At 36.3% G+C, this 21,983-nt stretch overlaps 1 protein-coding gene across 1 annotated transcript in view; it reads left to right on the forward strand.

Moving 5' to 3' along the window:
• Positions 1-21,983, forward strand: part of LOC122815830 (kielin cysteine rich BMP regulator) — a 2,917,372-nt gene that overhangs the window by 2,259,492 nt on the left and 635,897 nt on the right. The window contains exon 37 of the mRNA XM_044088633.1: positions 12,582-12,761. Coding sequence (XP_043944568.1) covers positions 12,582-12,761 — 180 coding nt within the window. The remainder of the gene's footprint in view (positions 1-12,581; positions 12,762-21,983) is intronic.

A 21,983-nucleotide genomic window follows, 5' to 3' on the forward strand; every position in this document is an offset into this window, starting at 1 on the left:
AAAACAATTTTTGCAGCTCCACATCTCAGATAAAAACAATAGTACTAATTAAAATAGTGCCCAGGTTTCTTAGTATTTAGACAAGGATGGTATAATTTGTGAAAGCTATAGAAGAGAGATTCTAGTGATAAAATCTTCAGAATAACATAATTAGATAGGTCTGCTATCTCTTTCACCTACTGTTTACTTCTCAGAGGTTCAAGGCCAATGGAAAATGAGGCAACAGTTTACAAATGTGAAATGCAACTAAGGAAACTGAACCAGAATTCCCAATTGTACTAGTTTTGGAGAGCAGTATCTGTTTCCAGGCTTGACCTACCCCTCCAAATGATATACCTGTTTTAGAAGTATATTCCTGTTTCCAGGCTTCATTTACATATTCACATAATTTTCTGAATTCCCACTCATCACACCAAATTTTGAAGCTCTTTATTGAACTGGAAATCAGGCTATATGACAAATATACTGGTGACATCAATGATTAAAAAAAAAAACAGTAACAAAATCTTTCATCTCCTTTTTTCAGAAGCAAACTAACTATTTGTGAGGTAGATTTTTTGCAGTATCATTTTTTAAACTTTACAGAGTTTACAGATTTTACAACATGTATTTTATAATATGATTATATTTGTGCTTTATGTTTGGCACATTCTTTTTTTTAAAACCTGTATTTCTAAGCAGTGTCCTACATTTCTACCAGAAGTGAGAAGAGTTACAGGCTATTTGTTATTCATCTTTTATGCTATTTAGATGTTCGGGTTTTTGGCTGGATGTGCTTGCCTTTCAAGAGCCTTTGTTCTGTTTTCATTGTCTGCAGGTTGAGAGGAAGCTGCTGGGCTTATGTAGATCAAAATGAATTCTGTCATGGTAGAACAAGTAGTAATGTTAGGAGGAAGTGTTAGGCAGTTTTCCAGCCTTCTGTCTGGTACCTTTCAGTTAACTGGACATCTGTGGGTATTCCAGAAATATTTTGGTTTTACAGTACAAGAACTATGGAGCTTGTGTTCAAATCTGTGTCCTACAACATCATTTTGTGCATAAAACATTGCTCACAAAGAGATCATTACACATATACGGATCTCATCAAAATTTTATGAGAGACAGCAAAAATATGAGGCAGAATCAGAGATGTTCTGCAATATCAGGGAAAGCTGAGAGGTTAATAGGTTCATAGGTGTGTACTAGGCTAATGACCCTGGAGCCTCTACAAGCCTAGCCCATAGGATTACCCTGGCATCATGCCACCCGACATTAGTTCCCAGTGCCTCTGTTGATTAAGGCCACTGGAGTGATCGCTGGGGTGAATTTTCTATTTCCTATCCACTCATCAAGATTTCTCTTGAAGAGGGCCAGTGAGGTGCTCTGCTTGACATTTATGGAAAGTCTGTTCCATAGCATGGGCAGTCTCTGGGTTATGAACCTGTCCCTTCAGCATATTCTGTTGATTGTGGTAATGAAGTTGAGGTCACTGGAGCGTGTGATACGGAGGGATTGGGATTTCTTTAGATGTAGCATTTCTAACAGAACTGGGTCAGACATGGCTTTGTAAGTCAAGCAGAGATCGTCTGTAGGTAGACGATATGAGACAGAGAATAGTTGGAGTTTTTTTGAGTCTGTCCATATAGGACAAATATTTTAAGCCTAGGATCCTCTTTGTGAGGTACTTTTGCAGCCTCTCCAGTTGTTGCATGTGTTTAGTGAGGTACATGCCAGATGGGGCATTGTACTCAATGATTGGCCTAATGAGGGAATAGTAGAGGGAGACAATGACCTCTTTCTTCCTGGATGCAAAACCCTTAGTAATGAAATGCACCACATAGAAAACTTTCTGACCACAGTGGCAATATGGTGGTCAAAAGAGAGGTTGCTGTCAACCTGTGTTCCCAGATCTCTTATAACGCCTTCTGTGTTCAGTGGACTACCATCGATGCTGTAATTCTAGGGAACTGGGTTTTTCTCAAAGGGGATAATGACACATTGTTTGGCATTGAGCTTAAGGCCATGGTTCTGACACCAGTCGTTGGTCACAGTGAGGCCTTTCTGTAGGATGTCAACATCCCTTGAGGAGTTAATAATAGCTCCCAACTTGCAATCGTCTGCAAACTTTGTCAACCAGAGTCCTTTTGTGTTGGCCTGGACTTCAGAGAAGTAGATACCAAACAGGAGAAGACCTAGGACCGATCCCTGTGGGACTCCACTCTTGACTAGTCTGCAGTCTGACTTGGAGTCAGCTACTTTCACACTGTGGGTTCTACCTGTGAGCCAGTTTGCAACCCACGTAGTGATATAAGGATTGATGTCTAGCTTAGTCAGTTTTTTTATGATTCCTGAGTGGGCAATAGTATCAAAGGCCTTGGCCATATCAAGGTGGGCTGTATGAACCACCTTGCCTTCATCTACAGCTCTGCTGACTGACTCAAAAAAGTTGACCAAGTTGAGCAGTCATGAACTACCCTTCATAAAACCAAACAGTGTGGGATCCAGAGTTTAGAGATTCCCCATATCCTTGTTTGTTAATTCCATGATGATCCATTACATAGCTTTACATGTCAGACTTGTCAGGCTAATGAGGTGATAGTTCCTAGGGTCTGTAGTCGCTCCTCCTTTGTGGAAGGTAATGGTACCATGCTTCCCAGATTTGCAATAGTAGTATATGAGGGGCAAATCACTGCAGCCCCAGTCATTGAGAAGACCATTTGAAAAGAAGTGCAGTCTTTCCTTGTCAAGCCAGTTCCTTAGCATTCTTAGCATCCTAAGTTAGATTTCAAACTAAGCTCAGCTAGAGCAGTGTAAAGCCACTATTAATGTATTTTTTTCCAAAATTTGTTTTGCAATGCATGCATGACTGAATTAAAGTTACATACAACAAAGTCTGTAGTGTAGCAGACATACATTCCAGTTAAATGAGAGTTGCATAATACATATATACACTGTGAACATCACAGTATCTTATAAAAGAACATTGTTGATGTGCTACCTGTTACCACCACTAGAATATGGAGAAAGTAACACAGACATGAATGCAGTGCATTATGTTACCATATTAATATATCTACATGTTGTGTTATTAGACATCTTGTACATAGACATTTTACACAGCAGTGCCCCCTCCCCTGCACACAACTGATTTCTGCAGATAAACCATCCATCATCTGGCATGATGTGTTAACCTGTGTTAAATAGGTCTATCAGTCTCAGTTAATATAGGCCACACCCAGGAACTGAGACCCCAGGCACCCATGTTCACGAAATGGCTGCACAACATTAACAGTTTCCTATGTGGACTATACTCAGCAGCACGGCACACCTCCACATCCTGACAGCATTTTTTTCTGGAAATATCTGCAGCATGTTCACAGTAATACTTCTAGCAAGGTAGGCTCCAAACCATCACCTCTGCACAGAATAGCAGGTTCATAGAAATGCAGTAAAGGTACACAGTTTCTACTGTAGACAATTCTCAGCAGTCAAGTCCTTTCAACCCCTAGTATCCCTTTTATTCAGACAATTTCTGGAAGAAGCTTCGGAATGTTTACAGTCTGTAAACAACATTCAGTAACTGAGATGCAAAATATTTCTATTTTCATGTGGGGATCATAAACAGCAGATGAGTCTCCAGTCAAGCTCCGCAAGGCAGACATATTTCATAATATTCTTATTAGCATCTGTAGACTATATCCAGCATATGTGATCACACCATTGACTTTCTTCTCCCATAAAAACAAATAATTGAAATGGGTACTGAACATTTGGTTTCCCTGACTGGGCAAAACTAGATTAAGAGGCTGCCTCACCTCTATTCCTTCCCAGGCAGACAGGCTTGTGAAAATGGCTGAGAGTGCCAGACGAGCATTACTCATGTAGAAGGATTTCTGGATATAAGTACAGAAAATGTACAGTTTCTCATGTAAGATGCACCCAGCATCCTCCCAAGACTGTCCCATCCAGACTTGTTTCTGGAAATAGCTATAGAACATTTTTATTCCCCTATATACCACATCTAGCAGTTGTGGCTATCCTGAGCCAGAATAAATTAACCAAAAAATGCAATAAACTGCTGAGATTGATATGATGCAGTAAGAAAATATGAATGTGCAGTAATGTGTACTTGCATATGTTTAAATTTATTTATAATATTTACTAGCATACAGATATTGACACATTACCTTTTACTGTTCAGTGGAACCCTGTTTAGCTTATATAAAAACATTTAACTTCACCAGTTAAAATGTATTCAGTAGTTCAACATACAGTGCAAGAAACCTAAGCAAAAAGCAGATCACCTTATTTTATGATTGCATTTCTTACTTCCCTTGTTGTGACCATCAGTCATGTCCTGGTGATTGTCCATGGACACAGGGATGTCAAAACCCTTTGTTTCTACCAGGGGACTGGTAGGCAGGAAGATCCCACTACCTCCCTTCCATGAGAAGGCATTAGGACTGCTGCTTCTCAGTCCCCACCTATCCTGGCTGACTGCTGGTGATCAACTGAATGGTCATTTGTGCTTCATTTACTTCAGCTACAAAGTAAGCATTCTTCTTCTAGAAGAAGAGCATATCTAATATCTACTTTCAGAAATTATGACTTCCACTTTTGAACTTGCAAAAATAATAATAGCAGTTGTTACGTATATACTGTGTGATTCTGAGTAAGTCATTTAATGAGAGCAGTGCCCTTGGGTCACTGTCTGAAAACATGCATTTGTGGTTCACAGCTCTTCTTATCCCACTAACAAATTAATAAAAAGAAGACCTCTAGAAGGACTCGAACTTACTTTTAGAAACATAAAACACAATTTACAGTAAATAAATAAATACATATGAAAAGTGTGGACTTCATCTGAATAACAATATATTCATTAAAATGAAAAATATTTAAGTTAATAACCTTTAGTTTTTGCTCTTCATCATCCCACTGACTCCTTTGAACTCAGGGTCTCATTGTTTCTTCATAATGTAGGGCTGCGAACACTCTACAACCAATCAGATAAATACTCAGGTCTTACACCCAGTTCCTTTAGAAGGGTAGCACACCTTATCTCGGATTCATTGTGCCAGGTGTATGATCTCATTCATAACTCGGGTTAAGTCCCATAGTCGCTAGAAGCTTGCTCTACCCAAATTGAATCAGATTATAGACCTTTTATTAAAGTTTGTCTGTTAGCCAAAATTATGATGACAGTACAATCGGTTGATACACTACATATCAAAATTTATCTTACATTTGGATAAACAGCATGGATTCAGGGCAGGTTATAATGGTCTTTTATTTACATTGCAAACAATCATATCTTTGAAGCAACAAAAAATGGAGGACTTATTGGTGTACCATATATTGATTTAAATTATGCATTTGAATCAATAAGCCACATTCTCCTAATTAAGATTTCAAGTAATTTAGGTATCAGATATAAGCATTAGGATCATTTTATGAGGACCTTCAAAACAGAACAGTAACAGTTCAGTTTAGCAACAGCTCCTTTTTGTAATTCCTTGGCTCAAAAATGCAAACCCAAAATTTGCAAAAAGATGACTACGAAGATACAGGACAACAGTGCATGCTGTTCTCTGAAGTTGTTTGCAGGGGCAAGCCCTCCTGCACCTATAATAACGAACTCTGATATCACCATATCTCAGACAAAGGAATACTCAGAGAACTAGCAACCTCAAACTTAGCACACGTAAGCTCTGATTTTCACTCATTTAGTCTCACTGTTATTAAAAACTTTGGTACTTGGGTTGAAACATCCTCTCATTTGATCATCATATAAAGGCAGTAGTCTGACAGTCTTTCTACTTAGTGCAGCTAATTGCTGAATATCATCCAAACCTAAAAAGATTATTCTTCCCTCATATTCAGCATTGATTAGTCTGAATACAATGCCCCCTTTCAGATGTACCTCAGTAGACACATAAATGTGTTAGAAATAACCTAGAGTTTCCTAACTAAAAAGGTCTCTTGCTTAAAAACTGTAAATTACCAGAAAAGACTAGAAGCAGTGTCTCCTTATTCAGTATCATATAGGTTTCTATGGAGAGATCTATGCCTTTCCTTCCATACCATGACGAACCCAGTAGTCCTAAATATCTGGTAGCTTTTACAAATGAAAATTGCTCCAGAAATACCAGAACCATGGATCTACATTTTCATCAGCAAATAAATAAAACATGGAAGGTTCATTATGCAGCAAATGCTCCCACCTCTGGAATGCACTTCCTTGGCAAATCAAACAGCATCCTACATTATCTGCTTTTAAATGGAAACCAGATAACTGGATGTGTATTCATAAATTCATGTCTGGCTTGACAGGCCTGAATGTCCTTGAAAAAGGAGGTATAGCCTAAAGATGACATTGGCAAAACTTATTTCCTAGAATTCCTGTTTCAGGACTCACACTAATGAGTCTAGGAATATCAAATGGTACCTTTAGTAAGAATAGATCAGAGACTAGAACCTTTTCAACCAGTGAACCACAAGTTCTAATCTAGCCTGTTTACTCTTTTCAGTTTTCATAAATACTTTAATCCTTGATTTTTCCACTGATGCCTTTATGTTATATACAACTGGCATTCTACTTCCTCACTTAAAGTGTTTATTATCCAACTGTCAGTAAAAACTACAGAATGAAGTCCATAATGTATGCACTTGGCTAGTTAAGACAGATGTTGTAGTGAGACAGCTACAATGCAATTTGGAATACAATCTAAGTTTAAAAACAATCTTAGTCTATGTACTGCAGATCCACAAAGAATGCCCTTTCCAAGTGAACACGACAAAAATGTCTAGTAACTATGATTGATCAACAACTCAGTTCTCTGTACACACAGACCACTTAACACAGCATGCTCTAGCCCAACTTAATGTTACTTATAAATATTCAAACCACCTACCACAAGATGCATGGTAGACTATAGCTTTTTTAAAAGTTAATACCTAAAATGGAATACAGTTTACCTGTATTTGATCTGAATTCCATACATACATATTTTGAGCCTTGGAACTAAGTTTTGATTTATATTAAAAATGTCAACTTGCATTAAAGGGAGAATATGGTGATTACAAGCCCTCCTGCCATTCAGGGGTACAATTAATGTTTCAATAGAGGATCCTTTGGCTACTAGATTAAACAGTGAACAGTCTTTCTCACTGACTGAAACTGTATCAAGTGACCTGTTCCTGAGGTAGCTAAGTTAAAAGTTAAAGAATGTTCCCTGATTTCTGGATGTGAACCCAGTAGCAGGGAGCTGAAGTAAAGTATGTACTTATTTTTTATTGCCGTTGTTTATGTTTTTATTTATTCATTTATCACATTCTGTCAGAAGCCTTGACATTTGTAATGAGTGGAAGCACACCTTCAGAAACAATCTAATTGTTCATGGTTTATTGATAAAGGCTGATTACTTATTGTCACACATACCTACTTATGCTACTTCTTAATTAGAACTTCTTTTGTCTTCCCTTTCTTATGAAAACATTTTAATATGTTTACTACTATTAAATTATTTCATTTTAATCTGCTACTATTATTCTGCTTTCACAATATCCTACTTCAAATCCATCATCCTAAAATGTATACCTGATAGTTATCTTCTAAACTAAAATCTAATATATGGCTTACTTATCAGGCTGCACATTTATGTGTTTGTAAAAGAAAATATGTTTTTTATGTAATGTACACATTAATGTCTTCTTTTTTATTCTGCTTAACCATCATTCCCTTCAGTATTAATTTTGCTTATAAGTATGTATTCATGTCTACTGTTTGTATATTTACATTACTTTGCTGTACAACAAATTGCATTTTATGTCTGTATTTACCTCTGCCTTGGGTTGTGACTAAAAATAGTTTATTTATCCAGTCAACAAACTTAAATAAATAAAGAAATAGATGCACAGTCATTAAGGAGGCTGTCAGAAGTGTTGGTTGTGCACACACACACCCGCATGTGCACATGTGTGTGAGAATGAGAAAGCAGTAGGACACAGTATTGCAATGGGTTTCATTGTGTGTGTCTGACAGCAACAAGTTGAAAAAGAACATTACTGTGGCCCTTCATATATTTTTTCATTCATTGATTTCATTACAATTAGAAATATAATGCATATAGTTATTAAAGTGGCTGTAGTTGTTACAGGTACCCCTGCACACATGTGTGTGTATGTGTCTGTTTGTGTGTGTGTGTGTGTGTGTGTGTGTGTGTGTGTGTGTGTGTGTGCCTGCATGCGTGTGTGTGTGTGTGTGTGTGTGTGTGTGTGTGTGTGTGTGTGTGTGTGTGTGTGTGTGTGTGTTTCTGTACATTTGTGCATGCATAGGTATAGAGGAATTGCCAAGGTTTGCATTTTTGTCAGACAGAAACAAGCTGAAAAACATTACACAGCCATTATTTATGCATTTGTTCATTCATTTGATCAAAATCAGACATCTGAGGTTTACACAGACAGTAAGGTTGGTGCATGTGTGTGTGTGTGTATTTGCACATGTTTCAATCGGTTGTATTGCATACATCTGACAGGAAAGACTTGAAATAAATTACTGTAGCCACATATACAGTAGATTTATTCATTTGGTCTTAATCAGACACCTGAGGTGAATGAATTCAGTAATGTGGTGGTAACTGATGGGCACTGATGTGCATGTGTGCATTTGTGTGTTTTTATGTTGGTGGTTGCAAGTGTTTTCACTCTGTGACTGACAGCATTTAACTATATTACAGTGACCATTATTTATGTATTATGTATGTATTTATAGGGTTAATTATTTATTTTATCACAAACATCTGACATGTACATGGAAATTAAATGGTGTAATTCGTGAGCAAATGTATGCATGGTGGTTTTGCAAGCACATTTTTTGGTCATTATATATTTGTACATTCCTTTGATCACTTTAAAAAAATTCTGAGGTGTGCACAGTGAATGAAGTGGCTGTAGTTAGTCGGCATGAAGACAGGTCTTGGATGAAACTAATTGACCCTTTGCTGTTATGTGATCACAGCAAAGCATTCCATTAATCTGGCTTGGCAGTACTTGTGCATCTTTAAGTAAAGCAAGCTGAAATCATTAATGTGATGATTATTGTCATCATTATTTTTTGTTTGATTGTAGTCAGGCATCTGATGTGTATACACTCAAGGAAGTGAATAGAATTAATGGGTTTGAAGGTAATCTGTGGATGAAAGTGACTAACCTCAGCAGTTTGATTAATTTTATTGCACATTTGTTTACCACATAAATAGTGTTGCATAGTATATGTTTAAATGTAGCAGTTACATTTTTAAAAAGAGGATGCAGATGTTAATATAACACATAGGAGAGGGAGAAGGGGGGATAAAATATCATTCATTCCTTTCCCATTCTTTTTGTTGTCCTATGTATGATAGTAGAAGCTGTGGTTCAGAGATACATAGTGTAAAATGGGGAAGTTATTAACCTGTATCCTTGAAGTGTTTGCATTTGTTTCATGGACAAGATTGGAGTGGAGAGGTTTCTTGAATATTTTGATACTATGGCTTTCTTTGATATCTATGGACAGGGAATTATAACCAGATGGAGTATGTAAGTATGTATGGAAAAGGATCTTTCAACAAGTAGCAAGGGTAAAAAGAGGCCATAACTCATTGGAGTGAGTCTGAGGTGTGTAGAAAAGGGTAGGGTATTCAATGTTAAGTTTGCTTAGCAGTGGGGACAGTATCTTTTGTGTAAAAGTCTTAATGCCAGTGTGTATTGCAGAAGAGCAATCGTGCATTCACAAGTAGCCATTTATCTTTCTTCAGGATGGAGGATTGAGTATCTGTTGTTTACAAAGAGAATAAACATTAGTGTCTAATTTTCTGATCAAAGGTAAGTGATCATTGATCTGGTAATAATATAGCACCTCACCATTCCATTTAGCCTTGCTTATTCAGTTGCTTCCCATACCTTCCCTCTCAGTTTGACATCCCCTTCCACCACTGCCTGTTTATAGTCTAGCTTGTTCTAATGTAAATAAGTGTGCCACATTACATAAAGCTAATAGGGTTACCACCTGTCCCACTTTGTGAGGGACAGTCCCTCTTTGGGCAGTTGTGTCCTGCAAAAAATTGTAAAAATGGCAAATGTCCTGAGATTTTAGGGTAAAATTATTTCAGATATTTTCTGTAATAGTTGTATAAAACAGTTATTCTGTATCTGAAACACCTAAATGTTATAAGAAACAGAATAAGCAACTGAAATGCCACAATAATAAGCTTTTATTTAGGCAAAAAAAGTGAAATGTTGTCCTTTTACTAGCCGTGGGTATGTTTTGGCCTTCATAATATGATGTTTGTACTGAAAATGTCCCACTTTGGGCATTTTAAAAGGTGGAAAACCTAAAAGCTAAGTGGCTTCCTGTAACAAAGGCTACACTCAAACTTCTAAACTGGTCTTAATGTCCACTCCCTGACTTCAAAACTTAGGTGAATAGAAAATATCTTCCCCCTTTGCCAAATGCAGAAAATACAATAACACTAATCATATACAGAGGCTGTAGGAGCAAAGGTGTTCTCTAAAATAACCCCAGCAGCCAGGATCTCCTTACCACATAATATCAGTAAACCTGGCACTTGAATTAAATTCAAATATTAAACTATTATAAATACTTACTTATTATTATTATTATAAATGCATATGCTCTGATACAGAGTAACTGAACAGTGTAGGTCAGTATGCATACTGTAGGGTACACTAGTCTTGCACTACATTGGAGTCATACTAGAGCATTTAGACTGGTCAGAGGCCATCACAGACCAGTGGCAGGAAGTGCTAAGAGCTTTGAAACCTTAAACATTTAATTTACCTTTTCTCAGTCAGATGAAGTGCTTAACTGATTTTAAAGTTTTTTGTGCTTCTTGTTTCACTTCTTTGATGGCTTTACTCTTTGCAGCAACTTTAAGTGTATTATGGAGTTCAAAGCTTTAAAACACTTTGAACACTATTGTATTATATGGGGACAGGTTAAGTTCCTTGCACTACAAGGAATTATGATTGGATATCTCCAGTCATAATTCTAATTTTGCATTGCGTTCTCAGTATGGAAGTTAATATTGATCTCTCAAGCTTTGCTTCTGAAGGTGATTTTCTTCATGAATATGTCTTAAATACATAACAAACTGATCATGATTGATCAGAATCCTCTGTGTCAGATACGTAATATAATGCAATATCTATGTAAATGTCATTGTCAAATGTGCAATATACACTACAGAATGTTCTGTATGTTTAATGTTTGAGATTTCAGTTTAGTGGACACACATATTCTGCTTTATCCCCAGTAATTCCATATCAAACGCTTATATTTACCAGTCTAGTGTTTTCTTCACATGTTGTAGTCCATAATTGGACTTACATAGGACTTACCTGATTGATGGGATTTACAACGTACCAAACTATATACTATCCAGTGTGTTATACATACTGTGCTATGTTATGCTCAGGAGCCATAGGGTATGCATTCATTTATTATATATTTAGTTGTCTAATTTAAGAAAATTTTGTATTTTCAGTTATTGAACTGTTTGCTTGTGACATTTAAATATGGTAGAACTTCTCATTCACTCAGGTCATACCTGTAGCATAAGCCATCTCAGTCATTGTGGCAACAACTGTGCTAAACATAATTCCATTTGTCCATTCATGTTTTGATATTGTAAACTGCTTTTTTAACTAAATATTGCATCATATTCTTGCATTTGTAAATATGTATATATATATATATATATATATATATATATATATATATATATATATATATATATAAAGCATGTCCTTGTATCTATAAATACATTTTTTTTATTTCTTATGTGATCCTATTCACCAGGGCTGTGCTGGCAAAGGGACAGTTGACATCAGTGCACTACTCCAGTAAACAAATAAAAGGGTCTAAGGACCAGCCCACCTGTGCAGCTAATAAATAGGCAAACAGATATACAAGTGAATTAATGAAAGAATGATTTAAGTTAATTAACAAAAACAATGATCAGAATAGTAAAGATAAAAACAGTGACAGTAATAGTTTGTAGTGTAATGGCTTCTACAAATTGGGGTGAATGGAGATGTATAAATTCTGTATAGGTAACCCCACAGCTGCTACTGTGCACATCTTAGCCATCAAGAATGGTGTCATCATAGAATACTGATACTTATTATGAAATGTGAGTGTCATGGTAAGAGTAATAGTTGTTATAACATTTTTGTTGATGAGATTCACAGGTAAAGTTTAGTAGCTAAAAATAAATTCCTCATAAACATGGCAGACTTCGCACAGAATGTTTGAGCTTGCAGTCTTTCTGAGACATGAGGTTTTATTATTTTCTTTATATTGTAACTACATGAAGTCATTCATAATTGTGCAAGTAATAATTCAGATGTCTAAAATGGTACCCAATACTAAGACTGCTTTCTGGACCCAGATACTACAGCTTGGTTCTGCAATTTATTTTATCCAGTATCTACAGTGTGGCTTTGTAGCTTATCTCTCTTCTTTGAGATTGACATCTGCCACCATCCCAACCGGGAAAAGAACACTAAAATACAACTAACTATTATTCTTTCTTTAACAGAATGGAGGGGTCACTTGTGTCTCACTGATCTGTCCTCCTGTTTCCTGTCGTAATCCTGTCATTCCTTCAGGAGAGTGCTGTCCTGTTTGTTCTGGCCGCTGCAGCTACCAAGGGCAAATATATGAGAGTGGGACCACTTTTGATTCTCCGTCTGATAGCTGTTCAAAATGTACTTGCCTGGTAAGTTTCCTCAACACTTATTTTTTTGTTTGTTTTGTTTTTAGTACTGCCTTAAATACAGTTTGTTGGTACATCTTTTACCACATATCTGGCAAAATATAGATAGAAGGTGACTGCATCTTCTGTTGTTTCACAGCATTTGGAATATTACATAACTGACTTGAAGGGAAAAGAACTAATGTGTAGACAGGCCTACTTAGTGTACTCATTAGGGTACTTCCTTCTGAGTAGTTCTCATGAAATTATGACTTAATAGAGGCCAAACAATCCCTACAACATGCACATGTACTTAGACTGTTTGGAGATAGGGCTACTCATCTAAAAACACATTCTTCTAGTCTTAGAAAGCAACAGCTAGAAACCATGAAGGAATAGCATTTACAAAGGACTCAAATTCATGTGAAAAATGTGAAACTTACCAAAACCAGCATCACAACAACTACACTGTCTCACCACCCATCTGGCCAAACCAAGCTAGTTATATATATATTACATTTCCCATCAGTTTTGCCACTTATTGTACTTACAATTTCTGAGATTGCACCATGTAGTAAGAAAGGGAAATAATGTACTTTCTTTCTTCTGAATTGGCTTGACCTCTGATTTGCTATATTTAGAGACTGCAGTTGGGTGTTGGTGGCTGCAGCATACCTGAAAATGCCATATAGACTGAACTTCGGTGTCCCATAGTTGAGTACCAGGTTGTAGATTATTTGCTGTAGACTGAGGGACATATATTAAAGATTAAGAAGTCACATTTTTAGACCCTTGCAAGATTTGTACATCTTAAAATAAGGTGGTATGCGGTAGGACCCAACAACATGATGATATGTGTACAAAATGTAAGTGTCTAGCTTCACCATTGACTACAATAGCTGAATATTGTATAGATTACAAGTAAGTGTGGGGAAAGGTGCATTGTCATCAATCTGTTTTGCATTCAAAAATGTAATGTTCTGTTTCTCTGACTGAATCTAAAAACCTAACTCAGTAATAAGATCTTTTTTAACAAATAGGATGAGTTGTATGATTTTGAAGTTTGCATATGCCAGAGCTAACAAGTACAATGATACATAGCCGCAACTAATAATGCACAAATAAATGTGTGATGCTAACAGCACATAAAATATAAATGCCATTATAGATTAATAGTTTCTGTAATAAGTTACTAAGGCACTACATTTCAATACTGGATTAGATTTTCACAGCCTTCATCTGAATGTTGTTTACTGGGGATTCAAAAAGAACCCCGCTATTAGTAGTAGGGTAGTTAACACTTGCAACCCATGTGTCATGTTGGCAAAGACCACCCCCATTCACTCTCCCACATACACACACACACACACACACACACACACCTCTTACCTATGTTAACAGAATGGCCCCATTGCGTCTTTTTCTAGCATTGTCCCTGTACTCATAAATCATGGATCCTTGCAGTCAGTTAACTATGCCAGACATTAAAGTTTCATTTTTCACATAATTTGTAAAGTGGAAGGCAATGTTAGACATGTTGCTCTATTAACTTTTTAAGTGAGCCCAACGTTTCTGTTTTAAGAAATCTGCTTGGTCTGGTGTTTTTGTTCTGTGTGAGATAGACACTTCAATTATTTAGGCTACACATTTCACATGTTTTTTCATTGGCTAATTGTCTCTGGAGTGATACAGACACAATCAATTTCTAGGTCTTTTTATTTTTTGGTTAAAAAGACTTCAAGCCTGCATAAGATAAAACACTAATGGTGATTCCATGCAGGGTGAGGAAAGTAAACCAATATTTTTTGTCTGTCACTGATATAAATGCTTTCAGTTTTACCTGCTCCATTTTGTTTTCTGTTTTAAGAAATCTGCTTGGCCTGTTTTTTTTAACACATCACTGTTTAAATCTGCAGCAACTTAACTGGCTTGAACTGTCTAACATGCTACTTCTTTCCCAACTTACAGTTGTCCATAGAGCTCTATACCAAAGTCAAAATACACCTGCACTTTCTAACCTCTTAACCACATATTCTAATCTAAACTCCCTCCGCTCATCAAACAAACTGCTAGTTTCCTTGACAAAATCTAATAACCTAGCTGGTGACTCCCTCTTCTCAAATGCCTTGGATAAACACTGGAATCAACTTCCTACTAAACTTACTTCTATGGCATCTACTACTTTGTTTAAACAAAAACTTAGAATCTACCTGAAAAGCCACTGGATGTGTCCCTGTTCAAATCCTGATTAAATGTTAATTCCTTACCTACCACTCCTCTCCCTTTTCTTATGCCCCCCCCCCCCTTAACTGGCCTTTCACCACCTTGCCTCCTTCTCCTCACAAATCCTATTCCTTGTGTCTCTGACCCTATTCCCAGGAAGCTTATATCTTTATCAACTCTACACTGCCCTTCTACTGCTTTTTTTTGCTAACTCCTGTCCCTTTACTCTCTCTTCTCATGCTACAATATGTAATTATGCTAAAGATGATAGTATTTAGATAGTCTAGGTAGTGTACTTCTTTGTAATCTAGTTTTAGGTTTCAATGTTTTAGTTCTTTTCCCTGGTCTCTCTTATTATTTATCAGGTTCTAGAAGTTGTATTGATGTTTAATAGAATGTATTTTAGTTTTTCCAGTTGCCTTCTTTTTGTAATCAAGATGCATTGGTTGAAGTGTTACAAGTCTGTAACTTGTTATTTGTAACTTGTTATTTGTACTCATTATAAATCTCTTATGTCCATATGTGGAGCTTTTCTCCCCGGGCCTCTGCTGAAAATGGAAATATATCCAGTCAGACTAGCCCGGTTAACAAATGTAAAATAAATAAAATAAATAAATAAATGTGAGAGATAGACACTTAAATTTTCTAGGTTGAACATTTTAAATGTTTTTCAGTGGTTAATTGTCTCTTGAATGATACTTAAATACATAATGAATTTCTGGGCCTTTGTCTTTTGCTTAAAAGATTTAAAGCCTGCAAAAACTAAAGCAATGCTGGTGATTCCCTGCTATTTTTTCCCACCCATGTTTGTTGATTTGCTTTTTAAACTTGATGATTTTAAGCTTCCCACCCGTACTGTAAATTGACCTTAATAACCTCCCTTTCTACACTGCTGCTACTATATTGAATTATTTGCCTTTCCTTGTGCATATATTAAGAAAGTGCATTTTGCCTCTCATTGTCTGTTCTACTGATTTACTTTATCTGAATTCATTATCTAGCTGGCTGTTGGATAAAGTAGTGTATTTTTACACTCTAGCAAGCACTTGGTTTTATATCAAGAGGTCAATGGATTTTCCATCTAGTGCAGTGGAAGGTAGCCTGGTCTGCTTAGGTTGGGGAAACATGTGAGATTTCTACATGTAGTTTTACTGGCTGGAGGGCTTATTAATCAGCTTATCTTGTTTTTAGTGCCTTTATAAATTCTGTACAGCTGAGTGGCTTTTGGCTCATTTATACAAAGCAAAGTACTTTTATTGAATAATAACACTTTTAGAAGATGTTTCAAGTACATTGCTGTATCCGTATCTTTAAGTTTGTTTGTGGTAGCATTTCATATATTTTAAGTTTGTTTGTGGTAGCATTTCACTCCAGACACTCCTTTATTGTTCTTTTAAACTAGAAGGACTGGGATTATTCATCTAGTGGCAGTAGATGTTTACCTGGGCTATCTGAGCTGTGAAACATACAAAAGGGCATTTTTTGTACTTCTCTTATATTTAGTGACTGTACATCAATTTAAAAAAAATGTACTGTCTGCTACTGCTTTAAGTAGCTAATTGCACTATATTCTTTGTATCTGTTAGTTATAGGTAGTTTGTGTTGTTTGGTTGCACTTGGGCTCCAAACCAGCTATTCTACATTAAGAAGGTGTACATTAAGAAGGTGTTGTATCTCGTTTTGATGTTTTTCTGCTCCCTTGTGGCAGAAGTGTGCTGATTTAACTTGTCTAAGTCCAGAGATTGCTGGTAGAAGGATTATTTTGTGCTTTTCTGATTGGTAGCTAGCTTAAAACTTGTTTTTCTTTGCTCGTATGAATTTAAGGCTGGCATTTGTGCAGGCTTTGGCATAAATACTCATAGCTGCTTGGCATTTGGCAATCTGCTTTCACCTGGAGCAATCCACTACTGAAAAGACAAAAATGAGTATTTTTTGTACTTCTGTTGTATACTGTGACTGTACTTTAGCAGTTTCTTAAGCTATTTGCTGTTATTTATGCACTTCATAAAAAAAAGTACTGTATTTTCTACTGCTGCTTTAAGCAGTTAATTGCATTGTATTACATTGTGTCTGTTAGTTGTTGGGCTGTTATAGGTCGTTTGTGTGGTCTTGTTACACCTGGGTGCAAACCAGCTATTCTACATTAAGAAGGTGTTTTTCTGCACCCTTGTGTTAGAAATTTGCTGATCTAACCTGTCTGAGTTGGAGATTGCTGGTGGAAGGCTTATTGTGTGTTTTTCTGATTCATAGTTAGCTTAAAACTTGGTTCTCTTTGCTTGTATTTCAGCCTCACATGTGCATGGTGCTGCTCTTCGTTCAACAGCAATTAGCAGTGCCATGTAGAGGCATCAAAGCCTAGAAGCTCAGTTTTTCCCTAAACAGTTATCAGTGAAACCCTTCCAAGTTTTTCTGCTGCTCTGGGAGCAACTCAGTTGCATACTGACCAGCGTTGCCTTGTTGAACAACTTCAGCCTACACAAAGTATAGGTTCCTCTTGTAGTCTTGGTGCTACCAGCACAGTCCTGTCAAATTAACCCATTGCCTTCCCTAATAAAACATACAGTAAAAGCCTGCTGTCATGGATGGGTTGTTTCCCATCATCTATCTGACTAGCCTGATAGACATGGGCATTCTGAGACAATGTAGCAATTGTCTCAAGTATACTGATAGCCACTTACTCCTGAAACAAAGAAATACTTTATGTGAGAGATGTAGTTATATTATGAAATTGGAGGCAAGACTCTCACATAAGGATAAGTAGAATGCCAAACAGATTGTCAGCACACACACACACACACACACACACACACACACACACACACACACACACACACACACACACACACACACACGTGCACATACGCACACACACACACACACACACACACACACACACACACACACACACACACACACACACACACACACACACACACTTCCTGCACTAAATAAGGACATACAATAGGTGAATGTCCCAGGTTTTCTTATAGGAACACTAATAAATCTTTGAAGTGTTTGTTGTGTTATGAGAAATTGAAAGACACTAGAGTTAGTTTTATGAGGTTAGGTACCCATCCTTGTAGAAGCTGTAATCAATGTTGTTATATGTCTGATCTGAATGTATTTACTCATCCAGATTCTGGATGTGAGTACGTCTTTAAACTAAATGCAGACTGTAAAACAAGGGATTTAATATACCTTGCAGTCTGTGAAAAGTGTGATTCGTTCTATGTAGGTAAGACCAATAGAACCCTACATGAGCGTGTTAGAGAACATATTTATGCAATGAATAGGGAAGATGATAGAAATGCTTTAGCCAGGCATATCATAACACATGACACCTCACATAAGTTCAAGTTTAGCGTGTTAGAGCTTATATATAAAACAACACGACTTGGGAATCTGAAAAATCACACAGAGAAATGGGAAGCCATATGGATAATGTGGTTACAAGCAGATAGGGCACATGGACTGAATGATAGAGTTTCATTAAAACCTTTTCTTTTAGATAGACCCTACACCCATTAATACGACAATATGAATTCAGCAAAAAATATTCCAGACCATGTGTTTCTCTTTAGCTATATATTTTAATATATATATATATATATATATATATATATATATATATATATATATATATATATATATATATATATATATATATATATATATATATATATATATGGGTCCCAAATGCACAGAATCCCGACGTCCAAAATACCGAGATGAAAAGCCCGAAACCCCACAGTACCGAAAGACCAGAAGCACAAAATTCCAAATCTCGATGTTAAGGGATTTTGAGTTAGCGCTTCTGGTGTTGCGATTCAGGTAAGTATGTGTGTGTACTTGTGTTTGTGAGGGGCTTTATTGTGTGTAAGTGTGTGTTGTGACTGCGTTGTGTGTGTGTGTGTGTGTGTGTGTGTGTGTGTGTGTGTGTGTGTGTGTGAGGGACTGTAATGTGTGGGTGTGAGTTTGCCTTGTATATATGTTTGTGCGATCTCGGCGTTAGAATAATAAAGTAGGGGGGTGTGGGGGGCACAGCCTGTCACATGGGGGTGCAGGGGGGCTAACCCCCCCTGCTTATCTTTAGTGTACTGTGATTTGTTTGGTTATGGGGGAGGATGTGTGTATGTTTGTGTGTGTGCTGTATGTATGTATTAGTTTCACGATTTTGAATTTCGTACTTTCAACGTTTTGGTAATGTGGGGTTTCGGGCTTTTCATCTCAGTATTTTGGTGGTCGGGATTCTGTGCGTTCGGGATTTCGTATGGGATCTATGTATATATATATATATATATATATATATATATATATATATATATATATACATATATGTGCGTGTGTGTGTGTGTGTGTATATATTTTTTTTAATAAGAAATAAGTCATTGGTTTATGTTTTTATAAAGGTATATACTGCATATTCATGTTGTTAGAGCAATAGTTCATATGTTAACTTTATTTTAGAGACATAGGAATATGTTTTTATGTATATATTTATTAATTTTTAAGCATATTTTTTAGATATAGATAGTTCAATTAAATATTATATATTTTTAGTAATTGGTTATACTGTATTTATGTAAAACATGCAAAGTTTTATGAATGTATAAATGCTTTATATATTCCCATATATTACTCATAGCTGATGAGAGAGAAGGAGAATACAATTTTCATGTGTTTTTACCTTTAAATAAGTAAGTTTGGGACAATTGCTTGTTTTTCATTGGTTTTACATTGTTTGAGACCTGTTATAAAATGGATTAGTTATTAATTAATGGTCATACAGTCTGATGAAGCTTTGTGATCAACGCAAAAGCGCTTACTGACCAGGTCCTTTTGATTTTATCTGTTTTGGAATAAAAGTCAACTTTTATGGTGGTGGTGTGCCTCAGGGTTTGTTTTCTTCATTTTCACTACGGTACTTGTTTGAGGCACTTTACCCTTGTTGTGGGTTTTATTGAAAAGTTGTATTTACTAAATGTATTTACCAAAGGCAAAAAGAGAAGTGATCCTTGAAGGCAAAAGGCCGAGGTACCAGATCGAGAGCTAATAAAGAAAAGAAAGAAACACTGGTAAAAAGTGCTTGGATTTGTGTTTTTGTGATTAAAAAGAGAAGTCTTGTCTGAAAAGATTGTCAATCTGAATACTTACCAGCCTTGACACCCAGCTGGAGTGCTGTCATTTCAATTCTTTTCATTCATTTTATATTTCTCTGTCCAATATTATGTTTGTGTATGTAATGAATTCCATTATTCCATCCAACATACTTGCTTCTGTCTGCTTACTGGTGTATTATAAGGGTATTTTTTTTGAAAAACAGCTACATAGTTGATCAAGTCTTTAGGAAGCACGTATGAAGTGTAGAAAAGATTTCCATGTACACTAGCTTAGGAAAGAGACAGGCTGCTGTACATACTCAGTGACCTCAAGTCACTAAAGTCTTCCTGTTAATCTCTTGTGACTGTTAAATGATCATGAAGCTCAAAGGTAAGTATGCTACAGTTATCATCATTTAGTGGTAGAATAATGTAGCTGTTAGTATTTTTCTTATGCCACTTGTCAATTCAATTTTTTTAATTTCATATTTCCCTGTGCAATATTATATTTGTGAATGTAATGAATTCCATTATTTTATCCAACATACTTGTGTCTGCTTTCTTATTTGTGTATTATAAGTGTAAGTGCACACATTTAATGAATTATAATGTTTGACAGTTTTGTCCACCTAGCTAGAAGTTTTCTACATGGTCTAACACCCTCATTATATTTTCCTTTACATATGACTTAGAATCTGTGGATATGTGGCAGATAGAAATTTAAGAACAAAACATTCTTGTGGCATATAAGAGCTGGTCACAGACAGACTGCTTCTTAGTCACAAATCATTTAGCTAAGAATTTAAAAACATGGATAGATATTTCAAGCATGTCTTTTATAGTACTTTTATATCTGAGTTAGTAAGATACATTATGAATGCAACAACTAGTGAATTAATCAAGGGAATGAGATATGACCTTTTACAAATAGACTCTACATTAATGTGTTTAGAGGTATTCATTACCAATAACTGGCATTTTACATTACACCAAGTTTCCACTTAGATTGCTGGTTTAACTTCAGCTCACTAAACAGAACATATTACTGGTACTGAATACTTATTTACTGACTTGTCATTATATCTGAAATGAGATTGGAGTCTGCATGTCCTCCCTGTATTCATGTGGGTTTCTTCTGGATGCTCCATTTTCCTCCTGCATTCCAAAGACATGCAGTAGGTGGTCTGAACAATCTAAATTGGTCATAGGTGTGGTGTGCATGCGAGTGTGGTGTGGAAGAATTACTGTGGCAGGGCCAGCCACCCAGTGGTGTAAACCTTGGCTCTAGATGATTGTCACATACACCCTGACCCCATGTGCAAAAATGGGAAAAGGGGGTTGTAGATGTTTGGGTGGATTAGATCAGAAGTCAGCCCTATAAATTTTGCCAGAAACACTTTTTTAGTTTTAACTTGCCATGGCTACACTGCTCTGCTTTTAAGTGGATAAAGCTACATGGTGAAATGCAGAAGTGTGATACATTTGAAAATATGAGGCTAGAACTGCAATCTGTAGATATTTTTGTAGCCTGAGTGCAATACTGTTATTGCCTGAAAGTTTTGTAAGAAGTATCAAAATGGGACAGATATATATCATTTCAAAGATAGGGACTAGTGACTTTAGCTCATATGTCTTTATTGCCACAGGCTATTTTGCATTTTACTTGGTTTTCATTTTGTGTGCTTTACTGAACTGCTGCTCTATATGCTGAATATAATAATGGCCTAGAATGCTTCATTACATCAGATGTAAAAATCCTTTGTATTTCTCCTGAATACATAAAGTAATTTATGATCACCTCCCATATTAGTGTAGTGTGGCTTATTCTATGTTACAAGAAGGTAATCTTTGCCTTCTACCAACTGATGACTTCAGGCTTCTTTGTTGCCATTTCCATTTATTTGCATCCTCAGAATTCCTCTTC

This window comes from Protopterus annectens, chromosome 11.part0, assembly GCF_019279795.1.
Source record: "Protopterus annectens isolate FY-2018-M chromosome 11.part0, PAN1.0, whole genome shotgun sequence".
NCBI lineage: Eukaryota > Metazoa > Chordata > Ceratodontiformes > Protopteridae > Protopterus > Protopterus annectens.